This window comes from Sturnus vulgaris, chromosome 2, assembly GCF_052056855.1.
Source record: "Sturnus vulgaris isolate bStuVul1 chromosome 2, bStuVul1.hap1, whole genome shotgun sequence".
Lineage (NCBI taxonomy): Eukaryota > Metazoa > Chordata > Aves > Passeriformes > Sturnidae > Sturnus > Sturnus vulgaris.
The window spans coordinates 18833496-18852505 of NC_142244.1; the positions used below are offsets into that span (position 1 = coordinate 18833496).

The 19010-nt window shown below is 41.6% G+C and overlaps 1 protein-coding gene across 4 annotated transcripts; it reads right to left on the reverse strand.

Moving 5' to 3' along the window:
* Positions 1 to 3463: 3463 nt before the first annotated feature.
* NSUN3 (NOP2/Sun RNA methyltransferase 3) lies at positions 3464 to 17309 on the reverse strand. Of its 4 annotated transcripts, none has more exons than XM_088158509.1 (7): positions 17154 to 17309; positions 16165 to 16274; positions 14987 to 15330; positions 13604 to 13758; positions 12964 to 13085; positions 8807 to 8886; positions 3464 to 4081 (listed from the first exon to the last, which is right to left on the reverse strand). In XM_088158509.1, the coding sequence occupies exons 1-6, from the start codon at positions 17262 to 17264 to the stop codon at positions 8817 to 8819; spliced, it is 912 nt and encodes a 303-aa protein (XP_088014635.1). In that variant the 5' UTR covers positions 17265 to 17309; the 3' UTR covers positions 3464 to 4081; positions 8807 to 8816. The 4 variants fall into 4 exon arrangements, with proteins under 4 accessions (XP_088014635.1, XP_088014639.1, XP_088014632.1 ...); XM_088158513.1 differs by lacking the exon at positions 17154 to 17309 and adding an exon at positions 16955 to 17097; XM_088158506.1 differs by lacking the exon at positions 8807 to 8886 and having other exon boundaries at positions 17154 to 17279.
* Between the last annotated feature and the right edge of the window lie 1701 nt (positions 17310 to 19010).

A 19010-nucleotide genomic window follows, 5' to 3' on the forward strand; every position in this document is an offset into this window, starting at 1 on the left:
AAGTGCTGGCTCTATTCAAATTTGGATTGTTGTGCTGCCTTCTAGTGCCTTCATCATCTTTAAAAAAAAACAGTTCTGCAGCAACATTTGCAGCACCTCTCACTACAGGATTATTACCTGTGGGTTTAGGGCAGCAGATCCATTTCTTTTTCCTCTGAGCCCAGGAAGAGTCACCACAACACCACGGTAACCATTGCAAAGGGCCATTTCTCTCTGAGATGATGTGAAGAACCACCTTGGACACAGTTGCAGGGAGCAGAAATTCCTCACTGGAGTACAAAACCTGACCTGGTTCATGTTCCATGTCTTCCTCTTGGGAGCAGCTGTGACATTTTGACCCAGGTATTTTGTTTTGGTAGCACACAAAGTATTTTTAAAATGGAGCTGTGGAAGCTGCATGATGCTTGTCCCTGCTAAAAACTATGTACAACTACAAAGAAAATAAAAACTTGCAAGGCCATTTGACCTTGACCTCAAGTAATAGGATGCAAACAGGAAGATCAGCCAAGGAAAACATTTTCTGACAAACTATTGCTGTATTCTGTCTGACAAAAACCAGTTGTTAGTCAGGAATCAAGTGGTGGGGTGACACTTAAAAGCTGTGACCAGTGACTGTGTGTGCCCTCTGTACTCTGACCTAGGTTTGGCAAACAGAGAACTCCAAATTTCACTTTTCCCTGGAAGTTGAGACTACCAGCATGTGCTGTTCCAGTTTCTCCTGGAACAAAGAATCTCATTTATAGCCAAAACTGCATAAAGTTACATCAGCTTACAAGTAAGCCATATTCTACTACAGCCAGGACTGATTCTCAAATTTTCCTCCCACTCACCAAATCAATTTTTCTGATAGGAACACCTATCAACACAGCCATTTGTTTGGCAAGAAACAGGTAGCTATAGCTAAGTTAAAGACCTGCGAATTTAAAGCAACCCCACTGCAGTTTTCACAATGTCCTGATGTCCTCAATTCTCCTTCTAAGACAGTCAAATGAAGGGAGGGGATCCTTCCAGCCCAGTACAGGCACCTGGGGCTCTCCCACCATTCTCTCCTCTCTCCACTCAGACCTTTCCTGAGAGGCTGCAGCACTGCTGCTCTTCCACACAGTCTCTTCTCCAGTATTACACATTTTCACTCACTGCTGTAGTCCTGATCTTTTCATTTTTCCCCTCCTTCAAAGTGCTTCACCTTCTCTTTGCACACCTTACTGAGAAAGCCAACAGCTCATTAGTCCCCTAGTCAGCTGCATTAGTCCACAGACATTGTGTAATCTGGTTTTCCACTCCACTCCACAGTGGAGAATGCTTTTGACAAGCCATAATTGAACTGTGTCAGATGCCACTGAATAAAGGATAAGATTTGGTAAATACTGAAATTGCCTTTAGATAAGGCTTTCTAATTTCTTATTGTGCCAAACCCCCTGAAACAGGGAAGTGACTTTTTGGATGTTGGAAAAGACAATGTCAGAAAAGCACGAGAGCAGCTGATCTCCAGAGCTCTCTGTTGCCTTTGAGGTGCTGGCACTGGTGTGTGCTATGCATACAGCTGTGGGCACTTTCACTAGAGATCATAAAGACTTCTCTGGGACTCCACAATCCAACAAAAATGGTCAATTTCTCACCCTCATCTTGTTTGGAGCTGTAATCTTTTCTGCAATAAAAAGGCTGACTTGTTTTCCACCCCATCTCCATCAGCATTGCTCAGGAAAGAGGAGGAAGGATATGGTAAGGAATTAAATTACATGGTACAAAAAAAAAAAAAAAGTGTAAAAAGGAAAAATGTTGCAGCCTTGTAATGAAGGAGAGCAGAAGTCAGAAGTATCCAAGAGATACTTGAATGGACAACAAGCAGAAGTGCCTTTGAGTGGACACTGCTTGCCAACATGTGCTAATTTTGCCCCTCACCTCTACAGCCTGCCTCCATCCTTTCTGCTTTTCCCTCCTCACTCCACATGTGCTCACCAGATCCCTGTCACCAGCCAGAACTGATTAGAACAGAAGAAAAAAACAACTCCACAGCACTCTGAAACAGAGTACAAACCAAAAGTCACCAAGTGCAAACAAAGATAAATATCACTTATTAAGCCTTGGTTTTTAAGCCTCTGTTGTTGGTGCTTTTTTAGACTACTTGGAAAGGGACTCCAGGAGATCAGCAGAGGGTTATGCAGAACTCAGTGCAGCTTTCAGACACACCAGGAGGCCTTGCTGCAGGTTTAGGTCTAAAGCAGCTCAGAGATCTGCCCATCTGCTGAGACTGAGGCAAGTTCAGCTTTCAAAGGTCTCTTTGCTCCTCCTGTGATTACCCAGCCCATGTCCTCCTCAACCACCCAATTCAAGCACATACTTTAATTCCATCCCTGAGCAAGTTCCATTCTTGCCTTTCCATTTCATTTTCCACAGGGCAAATGAAACTGATGGGAAACATTTTGCCAAAGGTATGGTTATTTCACCCAGCAGCCTGACGTGACTCCAAATCTGGATATTATATTTAATGTTCCTGGGACAGATGCTGTCAGACTTTTCCACAGCATCATCTGCAATCTCAAATTGCATGAATTTTACAGCCTCTCAAGTTTTCAGAGACATTGCTGATAATTTAACACCACAGGGCCACCTCAAACATTTTTCATCCCAAAGCATGGGAATGGATAACTGTGAAACTCCCACAGCAAGGGGTGAGGTTTCAGAACCTCTGATGCATTTGTTTGCCTCAGCAGAAGGTACAGCAGTGTTCTGAGGGCCAACTGTGTAATACACACATAAAATATACTAAATGTTTTCAAACTGAAAGAAGGCAGATTTGGATTTGATAGTAAAAGGAAATTCTTTCCAGTGAGGGCAGTGAGGCACTGGAACAGGCTTGCCCAGAGAAGGTGTGGATGCCCCATCCCTGGAAGTCTTTAACTTAAGGTTGGATGGGACTTTACAACCTTGTCTAGTGGAAGGTGTCCCTATCCACAGCAAGGAAGTTGGGACTTGATAATCTTTAAGGTCCCTTCCAACCCAAACCATTCTGTGATATTGTGAAATTAATGGACAATGTCACCCAACTCCATTTCCACATGAGCAATTCATTTACCTCTGTTCTTTAAAACAACGGTTTTAAAAATAGTGATTATCACCTTCCATGTGGGAAAGAACCCTTGGGGATGAAAGGGTTCCACTCTGCTTCAAGACAAGCACAGGCTGGAATATATACACCCTAACTCTTTCAGTTCATATTTTTGCAAGCTCAAAATAGAATATTAATAAATTACAAAAAAAAAAACCCCAAACAACCTGGTGTTGATCTAACTGCTGACCTTTGCATCTGTAAACAAAAGACACCTTTTTTTTTAAGTAAACAACTTAGCAAACATGAAACCTGTTCTGCCAGTGCTTGAAGATGACACTGTACATACAAATCAGTTCTTGCAGAAACACAGATTTTTAGATGTCTTTAGAGAAAATGCAGGATTTCCGTGACTTCAGACCACTGAAAACCATTTATTTAAAAATATACTGCATTAGAACCAAGTAAGTAAATTAAAAAAACCAAAACCAGTGTAAACCTCTACCACATTACAATCCAAATCCCTTTAAAAGCACCATCCTGAAAACAATACAAAGCTCCCTTTGCTTCCTAAGGACTTCTCAGAGGTCCACAAGCCCACGCTGGAAGGCACATTCAGTTTTTTCAGTTAAAATAAGTTAAATTTCTTGCTTCCTTTTGATCAGGAAACTTCAACACCCTAAATTCAGTTGCCTCCAATGTGTTCATAAACACATACTGTACTTAAAATTAATTTATCAAGGACTGCTTATAAACAGGCATCAGGTGGAGGACGTTTTCTTCAGTTTAGCCACGTACATGGGCCCCCACGCTCTCCCCTTCTCTGGGAGAACCAGCAGCTCGTGCTGCTGCATTCCACTGAGCAAAGTGAACTCCTGGGAAACACCTCTGGCCAGACCACTTATATCCACGGGCATCACGTTGCTGCAGGAGTTCAGGGTGAGACTGATCACATCACTGTTTTCTGCCTTGGAGAGGGTGCACGTGGAATAGACCAAGGACCCACCGGGACGCAGGGCTTTAAGAGCAGACCTGCAAAGAACAGGAAAAAGGGGAAAAAAAAATCAACATCAAAACTGACATTCTGCTAGTGGGAGAATGTGTAGACTTATAAATCTAGAGAATAAATAAATATGACAAAAATAACATTATGAAAATGTCTTAACTGTATCTAATTGACAGTTCAGGAAACCACTGACACAACACAATTTTGCTTCTCATTTATGATTGTAGTCTCACTTAGCTGAAGGTATTTTTTACTCCACAGTGACAAGTACAAAGCAGCATCTCTTCAGAACCTACATGAAGCATTCCTGTGCTCAGCACTGCTGTGGAAATGCTGCAACTGCATACAAAATGGGTCACCCCACATCAAATGGGCCAGTTAGACACTTGGCAAGATGCTTGTGTGAACCTGCAGTAGCAGCCTGAATTAATGACTGGGCCATAATTTCAGAAACATTCCTGCTAATTCTGCAAATTATTTAGCAGAAAGAGGATTTGAGGGTGTCACTGAGCCACTGCTTTTCAACCTCATTTTTTAAGGATCATATATTGTTTGTTTATGTACCCTTCACTTATTAACCTGTTGACAAATTTTGACTAAACAAAGTCAAAATAGGGGCTTAAAGCCTGAAAGCTTCACAACTACTGGTGGATGGAGGGAATGAAGGTTCTTTACCACTTTACCCCTGAAACTTTATTTAAATAAACTGCCTATATCCCATTACAGCAGATCTGCCAGACACATGAAATAAAACCTATGAGTATAGAAATGAGATATGCAAGTTATAGTCACCTACTCCAAATTAAGAGAGTAAGGAGAAAACCCAAAAATCTTGCACCACAGAAGGGTATTCTTCAAACCTGGTACCACCACATTTCTCAAAGAGGAAGCTACACAAAAGGTTCACTTGCTATTAAAACACTGTCTGAATATAAATCCCATTAAAACATATATTTTTGCTCAAAGACTGAATTGTAAGTTGGTATACAAACACATACTACAGGCAAATACCACATTAAATACAATTGTTCCCCCAATAAGATTTATTTAATAACAAGAACATCAGAACAGGTGAATGGTGTAAATGACACCGAATAATCAGAAATTTGTAGATATTATTGACAAAACTGTGCTCACACATCCCCCACACCCCAGGGAAAAAAATATCCTGGGATAAATAAAAAGAAACAACCATCTTCTCAAGCCAAATGAGGTGAGCAACCCTCAAATGCAGGAAGTGTGATTCCAAGTCTAGATAAACCAAGACAATGCCATGGAAATAGCAATTCCTTCTGAAACAAGCAGAGGACTTCCCAAGGGTGAGAGCTGACCAAAAACAGTTAAGAAAGGAAAGAAGAAAAGACAAAGAGGGGAAAAGATAAGCCCTTTAAACCGGATTGCAACGTTTTGGGAAAATAATCAGTAAAGAAAAGCTTCAGCCAGGAGGATCAAAGCTGATCACAGATCAAAACTGCTCTCAAAGTCCTGTCCAAAATAATATGGGACCACCAGGACAAATGGCTGCTTCAGACAGTGGTAAGAGCAGGTAAAAACTCCTGAGAATTATACCAAACCTATTTCCCTTGGGAGCATACACATTGCCTTGCCCAATTCTTTTATATGAGTCCTGGTTATGGTAATCAGCAAGCCAAGTATATATTTTACTGAAGTCTATGATTTTACTCAGTGTAACAGGACAGAACTCTCTTAACTGATGGTGCTCTAAGAAAAATATGTGTTTAAAGCTTGTGTTGTATCAGTCTTCAGGAAAAAGATGGAGAGTGAGCACAAACAGCCTTAGTGAGAGAGCAATTCAAAGTTCAGCCTGTTAAAGGCAGAACCACATTACAGTACACTTAGGTAGCCTAAGTATGTTCAGTTTAACTGGGCCTCGTGGACTCATTCGAGGATACTCTGAAAAGCAGTTAAACCTATAAATTAGTTAAAACCAGAAGTTTGTCTCTCACTCCTGAATAGCTTTTCAAAGCCTGCAGAAACGTTTGAGAACGCTCCTGCCACAGGCTGGTAGAACCCAACATTCACACTGCCACCTTGAGACAGCCAAAGAGAGCAGGAGGAACCCTGACATCCCTCCCAGCTCCAATCTTCTAAAATTCTGCACTTACCAGCAGCCATGTGAATTGCCAGATATTCATCCTGGCATCCCAACACACATTTATTCCTTAGAGGGCTCCAAAAGCAGCAGTTCTGGACCCAAAAGTTGTCCCCACTTCTCTCCAGCTCCTTTTCTTGCTGGCAGCTGCCCATTTCAATAAAAGGGCAGAGCTCATGCTGCTGCTCTTGGCCTGTCTGAGGAACCACAGTGCACCCACCTATACAGAATTAACTGCTAAATTAAAGCAAAGCAGGAATGTGCAACCTCCCCTTCTCATGAACACCAAACCAACAACAGAGCCTGATGCACTGTCTCTCATGGGCTCACTCCCATTTGGGGAAATTTAAAATCACTTTTTTCCCCCATGTATTGGATCTTGGTTTTTATCTTTCCCAGTATAAATCAAAGAGAACAGAGCTGAAGTCTAAATGGGCTCTCATAAAGTCGAGCTGATCTTCAGATTATTGTCAGAATCCACCTACATAACTCATTTTTGACACTTTCCCCTGCCAGCTACACCTTTTCCATGCATGCAGGAGTGCCAAGCCCTGAGGGCAGCCAGTAAGCTTAGGAATGTTTTAATGTGACAATTGGGATGTACTTTTAGCAGACCTGAGAATTTTACTCAGAGAAGCAGATAATGGCAACCACTTTCCTACCTCTAAGACAGCATTTACACAAGAGACAAAATTCTTTTACCAGGTAAAGTGGGAAAAGTAAAAGATGGAAGAAGTAGATGTAGCTACAGGTTACAAGGTTAAAAGCTTGGATACTTGCTAAATGTCCCTTTCTTACCATACAGAAAGTAAGAATCCCTAAAGACAACATTTTCAAGGGCACCATGCTCCTCCAACTGAGTCCATCAGAGGAAAGGGCAGCACAGGAAAACTTGAAAATCTCACCTCAAAACCCCCCCGTGTCCAAACCTCAACTAGTGAACCTTCCCTGGCCCATGACCCAGAAAGGTCAGGCTGCTCAGTGCAGCCCTCTTTATTTGGAACCCAAAGCAGGAATTAAAATACCCGAGGAGAATTACTTCAGGCAGCAAGGTTAATCAATGTATCTATCCATCTTGTCGTTGTTTCGGTGCCTGTGCTCAAAGTCAACGCCCTCCAGCCCCGATTAAGCCGTGCCTGGCTCCTGATAAACCTGCAGGGAGCTGCAAAATTCCAAGTGAGGAAGTGCTGGGCTCAAAGTCACACAGGGTGACACTGAGCTGGGCCAGCAAAGCCAGGGAGTTGGGTCCTCTCCTCACCAGCAGCACAGAGAATTCATTCAGGAGAGGAATTTGTCATCAGAGAATTGTCCAAATACATGGAAGCAACTTCCTCTCCTCACTGGAGGGAAACAAGCTCATCCAAGCTTTACTCAGTCCTGCTCTAACTCCACCATCCAGGAATTCAGATTTCTCTTTCACCACGAATCTTAATTATGGATGCTTTGCTGAAGGAATTCAGCACCTGCTACTTTGTGACTCCAAAAATGGGAAGCCAAACCTGGAATGATTAAGATGCCAAAATATGTTTTTATCTTCCCTTATTACAATGCCCTGTAAAAAAAAAAAACAAACAAAACCACATCATTTATAAGTAATTAATCTGCAGTCCTTTTTCTCTTAATGGCATACGTGACATCTCTGTTTATTAAAGAGCTAAAACTTTCAGATGAAATAAACATCTAGTTAATGTCATAACTTTATCTCAGTTACATATATTTCCTGTAATGAATTTTACAGGTTTACAGTCACTATTACTGTAAGGTTTCATGCTTCACATGAAGAAACATCAGAACACACATTAAGAGCCCTGGAAAATTTTTCTGTCCATCTAATTCAACAAGTTCTGTAAAACAAATTACACATGTATATTGCTCCTCTCCTCTTTCTAAATTAGATTTTACAGCATTTATAAAAAAAATGTAAAAAATACTTTCTATTTTTGCAGGGTGTGTCTCTGGTACAGGTTCATCTTGTACTGTGGAGGTCAGAGGTACAGCAGATGCATTAATCTATCCTAACTCCATGTATTACAGGTGCACCAGAAAAGACTTTGAAAATAAATATATTATTTCAAAGCTCTTTCTTTTTTTAGTTTACTTTTCAAGATTTAGAAACTTGGAGAAAACAAACCAGCATTATTGTTCAGTACCTCAGAGGAAAAAAAAATGATCATGGCTAGAACCACATAACAATTCCAAACCCAAAAAATCTGTTACATGGAACTAAAATATAGTCAGCCAGGACCTAAAAAAGGATTTTTCCCACTTACAGAAAATGAGACATGATAGCAAGAATTTTAGACTGAAAAAAGCCTATCACAAACGACCTTTTAAAATAGGTAGACACAAAAATACGTATTTCATACTACAGGTAGCCCCTGCATGTTCAGCCTGTGCTCGGGTTTATGCTGCATGCCATGAGAAGGGGCAGCATTAATTATGTTCATCATTCGACCATTTTCAGCACTAAAGTGAAAAGATGATACATTTTTAGGGCAATTTTAAACTAACACAACACTTCAACAGTGCCATCTTTTGGTAACTATGACGTATTTCTGCTCAATAGGCAAGATAATGTCTCATCAGAATAAAAAATGCCAGTTCTATTCTTTTTATTGACTTGAAATCTCCACATTACCTTTTACCTCTCACAGGAGTCCAGATACCATGCAGGTCATATTGCCACAAAGTAAATGTTTTACTTTTATTTCTTTGAACCTGGACAAAATGTTAAAAAAAAAAAAATCCTTCAGCGTCAAAATATCAATTTTTTTAGTACTTTGTGATGGGCAGTGACAGTAGTTCAAGCACTCCCTCTGCTCCTCTCTAAGTAAACTGTGAAGAAACACTGCATCTCAGGAATAACAGGAGAAACATGAAAATCAAATGCCTTTTTCAACATTAAATGGAATTATAAATAAAAGGAGACACAGGTATCAAAACCCCCTCAACTAAACAACCAAACCCCACAAATCCAAAAAAAATACACCCTAGACAAAATTTGCCCTGAAAATCCTGATAAGCAACATTTCTATTGCAAATAATTCTGAATTATTCTAAAGTATAGACCAAACAAACAGCTAGAATTATTGATCTTTCTCTTTTAATGCATGGTGACCTCTGGAATGCTCATCCTGTTAAAAGAGGAATATGAGACAGCCCAGAAGGGAGAATGAAAGACTTTTGAAGCCCACTAAAGAGAACTTTAGGGTTAGTGTTATCCTCACAGCTCATTAAACACACTGAGAAAGGACTAAAGGTGGAATTAAAGCAAAATTTCTGCCTGGGTTCAAATATGTGATGCCCAAAAAGCTGCAGAGTAGCTTATTTTTTTAATCATACAGTTATTTATATATTCAATAAACCTGGCTTTGCAACATATCCTAAGGGACTTGACCCATAAATTATTCACAGGGTGCTGCCACACGTAACATCAGAAATCATTTATTTTAACATCACCTGATGGAACACCTGGAGCCACAGCAGTGGCCACAGCACTCACCCTTTGAGAAGAAATTCCCCCCAACCAGGTAAAACCTCCAACAAGCCAATAAAAGTGTTTTGGGGAATGGCACAGCAACAACATGCAAAATATTCAGCTTTTGTAAGACAGAAAGTGGCTAAAGAATCCTATCACAAACCACAGCAGATTTCCTGGTCCAACAGTTGGAATTCTCAAAAATTCCCAATGGAGCTAATTGAGAAGAGGGTTTTGGACAACAAAAGGATTAACTGGGCACCTACAGAGGAGCAAAAGGAAAAATTCCAGGGGAAAGAGCTGAAGATGTGATGAAGAAATTCCCAGCACAATTTACTCCACACAGCAGAAATGGCACAGTGGTGACATATGCTAAATATATGATTTTATATTTATTAACACAAATTGTTGCCTCTATAACCACAAAAATGCCCAGCTAAGAGCATATAATTCCTCTCCTGTGAAAAAAGCCACAATTCAGGGAAAATACAAAGCTGTTTAATTACTCAGAGATGTTGCATAGAAGAGTTCCAGCAGTCTGAATGCCTTTGCTGACTTTCTAAATTGTATTCTGTTGGATTTCTTTTCTGCTGAGCCCTAACACAAGTTCCTTTCAGCTGCAGAAACCAGTCTAAGAATAATTACAACATCCATAACAGTTTAACCACTATGTAATTGGCCATTCAAGCTTAGCCCAAAATTTAATTTCTCTCTGAGAACTGATAACGTTGGTAAATTTGCTTTTGGGAACCACTGTATTTTGTGTTAACATTTAGCATCAGGAAATGAATATTCCTTTTTTTTTTTTTTTTTACTTTGCAATTTGTTTTCTGCACGAACACACCAAATAATAACAAGATTTGCAGTGTGTTCTTGGATTAGAGCACTCAGCAGGGATGCTTTGGTTTGGGTACGAGCAATCATTACAATCTCAATTTCCTTCAAATCAGTGGTGCCCTTGTTGCTTAGAACATTTGCTGTTCAGCATTTATATCACTTATTTACATTTCAGATTTTATGCAGGCTGCAGGAAGAGGATTGTTGCATCAGTTTCTTCCAGATCTTTGTTCTCTGAAGCCTCTATGTACTTAATTAATTACATTGTACTGCAAACCCTACTTTTCTCTCCTTAACTTCCCTCTGATGACCTCAGCTTCCTCTGAAATAGATCCATGAAAACGAATCAGAGGCAAAGCATTTCCTTAATTAAGAAGGAGGGAATCTCAAATTTTAGGCTGTTGCTTGACAGAAACAACAAAAAAAAACAACCCTCTCCACTTTTCATTTCATTCTTCTCATTTTTCTGTTACACTTAATCCTCCTGCTCAACTGAAACAATGCTCAAGCTTCACCTTGGCATCACAGGATGGTTTGGGTTGGAAGTGACCTCATGATCATCCATTTCCAACCCCTGCCATGGGCTGGACACCTCTTCCACTGTCCCACATTGCTCCAAGACTGGCCTTGGACACTGCCAGGGATCCAGGGGCAGCCACAGCTGCTCTGGGCACCCTGTGCCAGGGCCTGCCCACCCTCACAAGGAAGAATCTTTTCCTTCTATGCCATCTAAACCCAGCCTCCCTCTCAGTTTGAAGCCATTCCCCTTGTCCTGTCACTCCATGCTCTTATAATCCATTTCTTCCATTACTCTCAATCAAACTGCTGGGATTCAGCCTTACAATTTTTTTTTGTTTGCAGATGCAGGAACCAAGGTGAGGAGCACCTGGGAGCATAAAGCACCAGGGAAGCTGCAGCAGTGAACCAGAGAGCCCGGCAGGAGCTGGCTCATGCCAAAACAGAACAGCTGATTCCTGGAGGCTCAGCCCTCCTGAATATTACTGGAAGCACTGGAGAAGGGATTCAAATTCAACTTTTTATTTATAATTATGCACTCTAGTTATAAAACAGAGGCTTGAATAGGGAAGCATTCTAGAATTTTAGTTCTAATGCACTTGTTGTGAACCATTCAGCCTTTCCTGATCTTGCCTTTTAATTTCCTTTTTCCCCTTTCACATGGGATCTGAGATGTCTTTAGAACTGGGAATTCATTCTAAAGTGATCAGATAAAAAGAACAATAACCAGCCAGTGGACAGCTATATTTTAAATATTTTACCCAATAACCCTTATATCCTTCACCAATAACCCTTTTATCCAATAATCCTTATAAACTCTAACTCTTGAAAGTAACCATCCTTTTACTACAATTTATATAGCAAAGGTATTTTGCCTTTACAAATTCTTATTACTGTTGCTAAAGTAAAGAATGTATTTTCAACAGCAAGTTCTCTCTCTGTTTAGGAATAATTCAATTAAATCTGATTTGGGCTGACAGGAATGTATTTTTGTTTTAAACAAGGTTTCTGCTGTCATGAGTTCTCCAGGATTACAATGCAGAATGATTTATGCAAATTCTCAAAATTTCTCTGCATGATGTATGCTTCCTTTTGCTACAGGTTCACAAATTGGATTTTCTATGTCAGATATTGAAAAGGGAAAACTGAAACAGGTCAGTGTTTTAAATGTGATTGATTTCTCCAAAGGAAATGGATGACATGATGCATTACTGCAATAAGATCCTCATATTTCTGTTATAAATCACAGGCTTCTGCCAGGCCTTTTTCAACTAGAAGTCTTGCAAAACTATCTTGAACTGCAAAGGGAACTTTCCATAAAAATTTCCCTTTTTTCCAATAATATGTTATTTTTCCGTCAATTTGCTTTGACAGATGCACTTCAGGCATGAATGTTACTCCACAAACAACGTTCAAGTTCAGAAGGTTTTATTGAAAAGTCACTCTCTTTTTTTCCTCCATGAGAAAACCTGTGCAGTTTGAAATGCCAGCCCATGGCTGGTAGCATTAAAATGTGCAATACATGACAGCCTGGTTTTGGATTATTGGGGAGATGTTCTCCAAAAAAACAATCCTCTCTTTCTCCCACCAAACCTCACATTCTTTTACTTTTTTTTAGCCTGCCAGTTAGGACTGGGAGCCTTTCTGTGCTACAAACAATCAATATGGAATATATCTAAACCCATTTTGGCTGTATCCACCTAAAATATTTTGATTTTATATCAGACTGTTGTGAGTCACCTGCAAATGGACAATTCTGTGAAAAAGTGAGTTAAGAGCACCAAGGCCTCACTGCTGGTATCACCCACACAGATTTCCAGACCCACTGGTTATTGTGAACAGCATCACAACCCCACAATCCTGACATTATCTTCAGAGGACAAATCCTGGGTTTGTTTATTAAATCTTGCCCCCATGTAATTTATATTAATTAGGAAGTTCCTTTAACTTTTTGCACTTCTCACCTCAGAAGCTGGAACTGCAGGGAAGACAACTCCTTCCTTTGCATGAGCCTGAGCACAGCTTGCTGAGGGTCAGAAGAGAAGAGCCAACTTCTGTCATTTGAACAAGGAGCATCAACCAGTACCTAAACAATTAATAAAATCAAATTTAAAAAAATCTCAACAGAGATGGTAGCTTTTTGAACACCATGTGCCAAAATATATTCAATCTTCTCCTGAAGATATTAAGAAAATTTTTTTTTTCCATTTTGTGGGTGAAATGATCCCATTACTATTTTCAGATGTTTTTATGGGGTTAGGAGGTGGAGAGATAAAAAATTAGTGCTCTGGAAATAAGACCTACCTGAGCAGCTCCCTCCTGGTTCTCCTCCCCTTCCTAATTACACTTGCATGCAAAGATTACAGCTACAAGGTCTTCAGAATTCACTCCCAAGGATGAATATCATCATCCAACACAGGAATAAATGCACAACAAGCTTCATAAAATGTTTCCTGAGGCTCTACAAATCCTGTACATGACTTTATTCCCCTTGATAGGTATTTTTTGGGGGGCCAGGGAAAAAAAAAAAAGAAAATTAAAAAGAAAACAGCATAGGAAAAAGAATCAGAATGCAGAAATGTAACTTGCCAATAATAATGTTACCTTGTCATAAAATTCAGGCTGAAGATCTCCAATCTGTCTACCATCCAGTTTAGAGAACCTTAGCAAGTTAATCCAAGGATCTGGGATAAAGGATTCTATTGTCTGCTCCAACCATCTTGACCTCAAATCATCATATTCATTACACTGAAAATGACCTCAGAAAATGAAGGAAAACAAACCAAAAGAAGTAAACATCCAAAGAGAAGTTCTTTATAATTTCTTTTCTGTTTTGTTTAGACAAATATAAGTAGTTAGACCCATTTTGGAAGTTCTATTGCATTGCCATGACTACCATGGAGTTCACACCTTATGTGCCTGTATTATTGCACTTTTCAGAATACTACTGAATTTTTATAAACCTAAATAAATTTTAACACGCTCCTACAGAGTAAACCCTAAATATTTACTAGCAAATCCCTCTGTAGCAATAGACTTCCACAGAAAAACAAACTTTAATCATGACCCATATCCAAAGAGTGAGTGCCTTCCTGGGATCTTTGAGACACCATCTAACTGAAGTGCATGCCCCACATTATTAAATTGCTTTTTAAATAAATAAAGCATCATTTTTGTGTATCTTAAGGTACATCTTAGCATTCACTGAGGCATATTAAATATCAAATTCTTCACATCTTCCAACAGTTTGGTCTCTTCAGAAGCAGACAGAGTAAAGTGTTGGGGGATTTTTTCCCAACACCTTCTGAAAAGATAATTCCTATTTAATTTACTTCATTAGCATCACCTCATTCCTCTAGAAGAGAGAGGAAAACTAGTTGTAATCAGTTGGTCACAGTAATGATCTCATCAGCAGGAGCATAAGGTGCTGTGAACAGTTTGAAACAATTATTACCCAAGCCAGCAAATAAACTTGGAAACAGCAATCCCAGCTTGTTTGAACTCCTTGGCCCAAGCTGCTGCTTTCTAAACACTCTGATCATCTCAGAATCCTTCTCCAACCAATTCCTTACCATAAACCTTCTCCCTGATCTTGCACATTTCATTTCTTATGCTCTGCTTTACATCAGCACACTTAAATTTACCTGTAATATTTGCACAGCACTGACAAAAGAGGCAGCAGAAAAAAAATTTTTAAAAAAGTGACAAAGGACAAGTATTCTAAGATTGCAGATTACTTACAGCCCTATGCCAACAAACTGACAAGGCTTTAAGTAACTTCTGAACAGTGGAGAAAAGATCCACAGAGGTACCCTATTTTTGCCTTTCACTCTGCAGTAACCTATGTAAAAGTAACGACTGCATTTTTAATCCTCTTTTAAGCAAACAGATTTCACAAAATCCTTATTAAACATGCAACTAGGTGGAATACAAACAGTTTTGTTTTTTTTTTTTTCCCCTCCACCAGCACCTGGCTCCCCCCATTACCTGGACAGGCACACTGCAGGATAGCTACAGCTTTGCCCCCCGGTGCAGCACAGAGATCCAGAACATCCTCTCCATCCTCCACCTCCAGGGCCAGCACGGGCAGCAGCGAGGCAGCATTGAGCAGGTAATAATCCTTCAGCCTGCCAGGCTGGTGTTTCTGTGCAGGGAATCTGGCAGGAGCCGTGCTGGTGTAGCACCTGAAGGCTGCAGGGAGGTAGGGCAGAGGTGCTGGGAAGGCAGGCTGGTATCCCTGCTCAGCCAGGCTGCTCTCCAGGCCGGGGCTCTGGCTGAACCTGTTCAGCAGCAGGGCGTGCTGCCAGCACCACGGAGAGGTCAGCACATCTCTAGGGTGGAAAAAGGAAAAGCCATTCCATAACCCATCTAATAAAACACTGGAGGAAGCCTTCACTTACAATCTCACCGTTTGGTAGTTCTGGTGTAATCAGAAATTAATCACTTTGGTTAGAAAAGTACGCAGGAAAATTATTTTAACAGGAAATCAAGCCACTGCTTTTTCTAATTATTGCATTTAAAACACCAATTTCTTCTGAACCAAGATGCTCTCCGTCTTTCTTAATTCATATAGAAGATATAAATGATCAAACATAATGCTCTTCCTGACTATAAAGCACTTCCCTAGTGACAAAAGTAGCTGTAAACAACAAAAATAATCACACACACATGGGCTTTACAATGCTCATTTCAGCCAACACTAAAATGCCGTTTTTACAAGTGCTTTTTTTACATTTTATGTCCTGCAAACACTGGGTGGATAAGATTTAAATCAATAGGTATTTTGGAAGGCAGACAGCAGTGGTATGTGATAGAAACATGCTTGTTTGTATTTCAGTTTGCTCTTTCAGGCCTTTCTTACATGGATTTCCCCCCCTTTCTGTTTGAATTTCTATTAGTAATTTTTCATTTAACCTCAAAAAAAAATATTCCTCAGGAGTATTCACGGCCTAAAGCAGAAAAACACATTGATCAAATCAGAGCGTTTCTCAGTTGTCTCAATTAAACTTATGCTATACATCTATGCTTTTTTGCTTTTTTAATAACGAAGGTCTTTAACAGCTGTGTGATCAAGACCTAAATTAAGTGTCAGCCTTTGCCATACGTGTCATTATTAATTCAATTCCTATCTCTGCCCTTCCTTCCATCTCCCCAAAGCCACAGACCTGACAGTGCTCCACGCATCCCCCAGCTCTGCCGTGTACTGCTGCTCGAAGTGCTCCAGAACCACCTGGCAGATTCGCTTCTGCAGCTTCCCTTGCGTCTTCTTTTCCACCTTCGGGGAAAGGAAGAAAACACAAAAGTAGTAAAGCCAAACTAAACCCTCTAGTTCTCACTAGAATGAACAACAAACATTTTAACCGATTGCATCAACTTGGTATCAGTGATATTAGAAAGCTCAAGTATCAAGAGCACATCTTTATGCGATCAATATGTAATAAACATTTCAGAAAGCAAGGGAATTAAGGTACAGCACGCTCTGCCCTGCTCAGCGGTTAATAAACCCTTCCATATCCACTGTGCTGATAACCCAGCGGTTCCCGGGACTCGGATGGAGTTTAAAGTGGGAAAGGAAAGGAAAGCCCAGGGGTAAAGGGTCAATTTCCCTCCTTTAGGACACGCAGCAGCCGCCCGGTCCCAGCGCGCTCGCTCCGCAGGCGGCGCAGGAACGGCGGGGACGGGCTGGGAAACAATGGGGCCGGCAATGGGGACGGCAATGGGGCCGGCAATGGGGCCGGAGCAGCTGCCCGCAGGAGCTGCACAGCCCCAGGGGACACTCGGCGCTCTGGAGGAGGGACACGGGCAGCACGAACGGGACGGGCGGGCTCGCACGGCCCGCGCAGGAAGCGGCCGGGCCTCCGAACGCGCTTCCGGCCCCGGCTCCAGCCTCAGCCCCCGGCTCCAGCCACAACAGCCCCAGCCCCAGCCCCAGCCCCGGCCCCGGCCCCGGCTCACCTGCCCCGGGTCCCGCCCGGCCCGGCCCAGCCCCAAGGCGGCCCCAGCGCGGCGGGCGAGCGGCAGCGCCGGGCCCCGCATGGCCCGAGCTGCCCGGGGCGGAGCGGCCCGGCCCGGCCCCCGCTCTCGGCTCCCGCCCTGCACGGCTGGGAATCGGAGTTGTCGCAGCACCACGGAACGCTAAGGGGTGGGAACGGACCTTAAAGATGCGCTGGTCCCAACCCCCTGGGCCAGGGGTGGGGACACAAGCTCCCAGAGGATGCTCAAGCCCCCATCGTGCCGGCTTTGGACACCGCCACGGTTCAGACATCCCGCAACTTCCCTGGGCACCTTGTTCCCGTGTCCCACTACCTTCACAGAATAACAAAACAAAACAAAACAAACATACAAAAGAAAAACCAACCAACCAACCAAACAAACAAAAAACCTCCAAAACTTCCTAATTTTCAGATTTTCCCCCCTACCGTGAGAGGCTGACTTGTCATCCCGAATCCTCTGCCTCACCAGTAGACAAACCAGGATTAGACAGCACCTGGGCTCTCACTGAATCAATCAATAGATATTTTGGAAGACAGACAGCAGTCTGTCAATTTACAGAAGTGATCCTCATCCCAGCACCTGCTGGAGGATCTGATGGCATCCGCACCCTCCTCACCATCATGTCCCTGCCTGTGCCTTGTCACCAGACCTTTATTCCTCTCTGGGCCAGGTTTGGGAAGTGCTACTCAGCTCATCTGAACCACACTGGACATCAGCTCCAGTTTAACCCGCTGCTACTGCCATGAAAAGCTGCTGGAGGCTTGAGAATAATTCACAGAAATCCCTCACACACACTTTCAGATAAACATTCTCCGGGGACGGGAATCAGAAGAGCACTGTACCCCAGTTCAGCTGTCACTGGTTTAGCAGCACTAAAATCTGAGGCTGCTTCCATCTGATCCCTTCATCTGGACAGAACCTGAGATCTGCAAGCTGCTCCTCCAAGGAAGGCCACTCTGCTCTCTTGGCCATCTCCTGCTGCCATCACTGTGTCCTAGAAAAACAAAACAAATCCCCACACACCCTCCCTTTCGTGCCCATTTGCCAACTCTCGCTAAGAGCAAGCCCTGTGGAAGCAGCAAACTTGTTAAGGAGTAGTTTTAATTAAAGTTTCTGTAGGCTCTGAAAAATCCAGAACTCAGCCTCTGAAATCCAGACTGGAAAGGGGTGCAAAGGTAAAGGCAGGAGTGCTATCATATGGATAAATATTTGAGTTTCAGGCACCAGCTAATGAAGACTAAGCGTTTTTGCTCACCTCATACAGATTAGCACCAGGCTTGAAAGCTTATTTAAAATGCTTCTATCAGGGTTGTGAGCAAGGGCCTGGAGGCAAAAGAGAGACCTCAAATATCAAATGTGAAGGAAACATGAAAGGTTATTTGATAAGTGAGCTTTACCGACAGATACAGAACAAAACTGGTTTAAAAAGTTCTCTGTGGTTGTAACTCTGCTAAGGCCAGTACCATATCAGAAAATATACACAAGAATTTAATTTTATTGTATCCATACAACAAAAAGATCTGCTGAATGAGTCACCTTGCCCTAAACTGATGGCTATATTCCACTATATGAGAGATGGTGCCATTGGTTACTGTGTCTGAAAGCAAATTTGCACCAAAGCAAAGCAAAGCAAGGACTCCAGTTCATCAGCACCATCCCAGCCAAACTGCAAACAGCAAAAATGCATCTTCTATCTCTCATGTGCTACTGCAGATAAACTTATCTCAAATTACATTTACAACAGGCTCCCTTTACTTATTCCACTTACAAATGCATGTATTGAAATGTTGGTGGGTATGTTCTATTCAAAAGACTAAAGTATTTCAAATTGAATGAATCCCAGGAGAAAAGAAGCTAACATGATGGCAAAGTTATTGGGTAGCATCCTGAAATTACAGTAATAGACTTTCCACTAAAACACTGGAATATATTACTGAAAAAAAAATACTGCTTGAATCCTATTTAAAAGGGGAAAAAACCTATGTTGTTTACTTTGTTATGGTCCATCAGTCCTTTC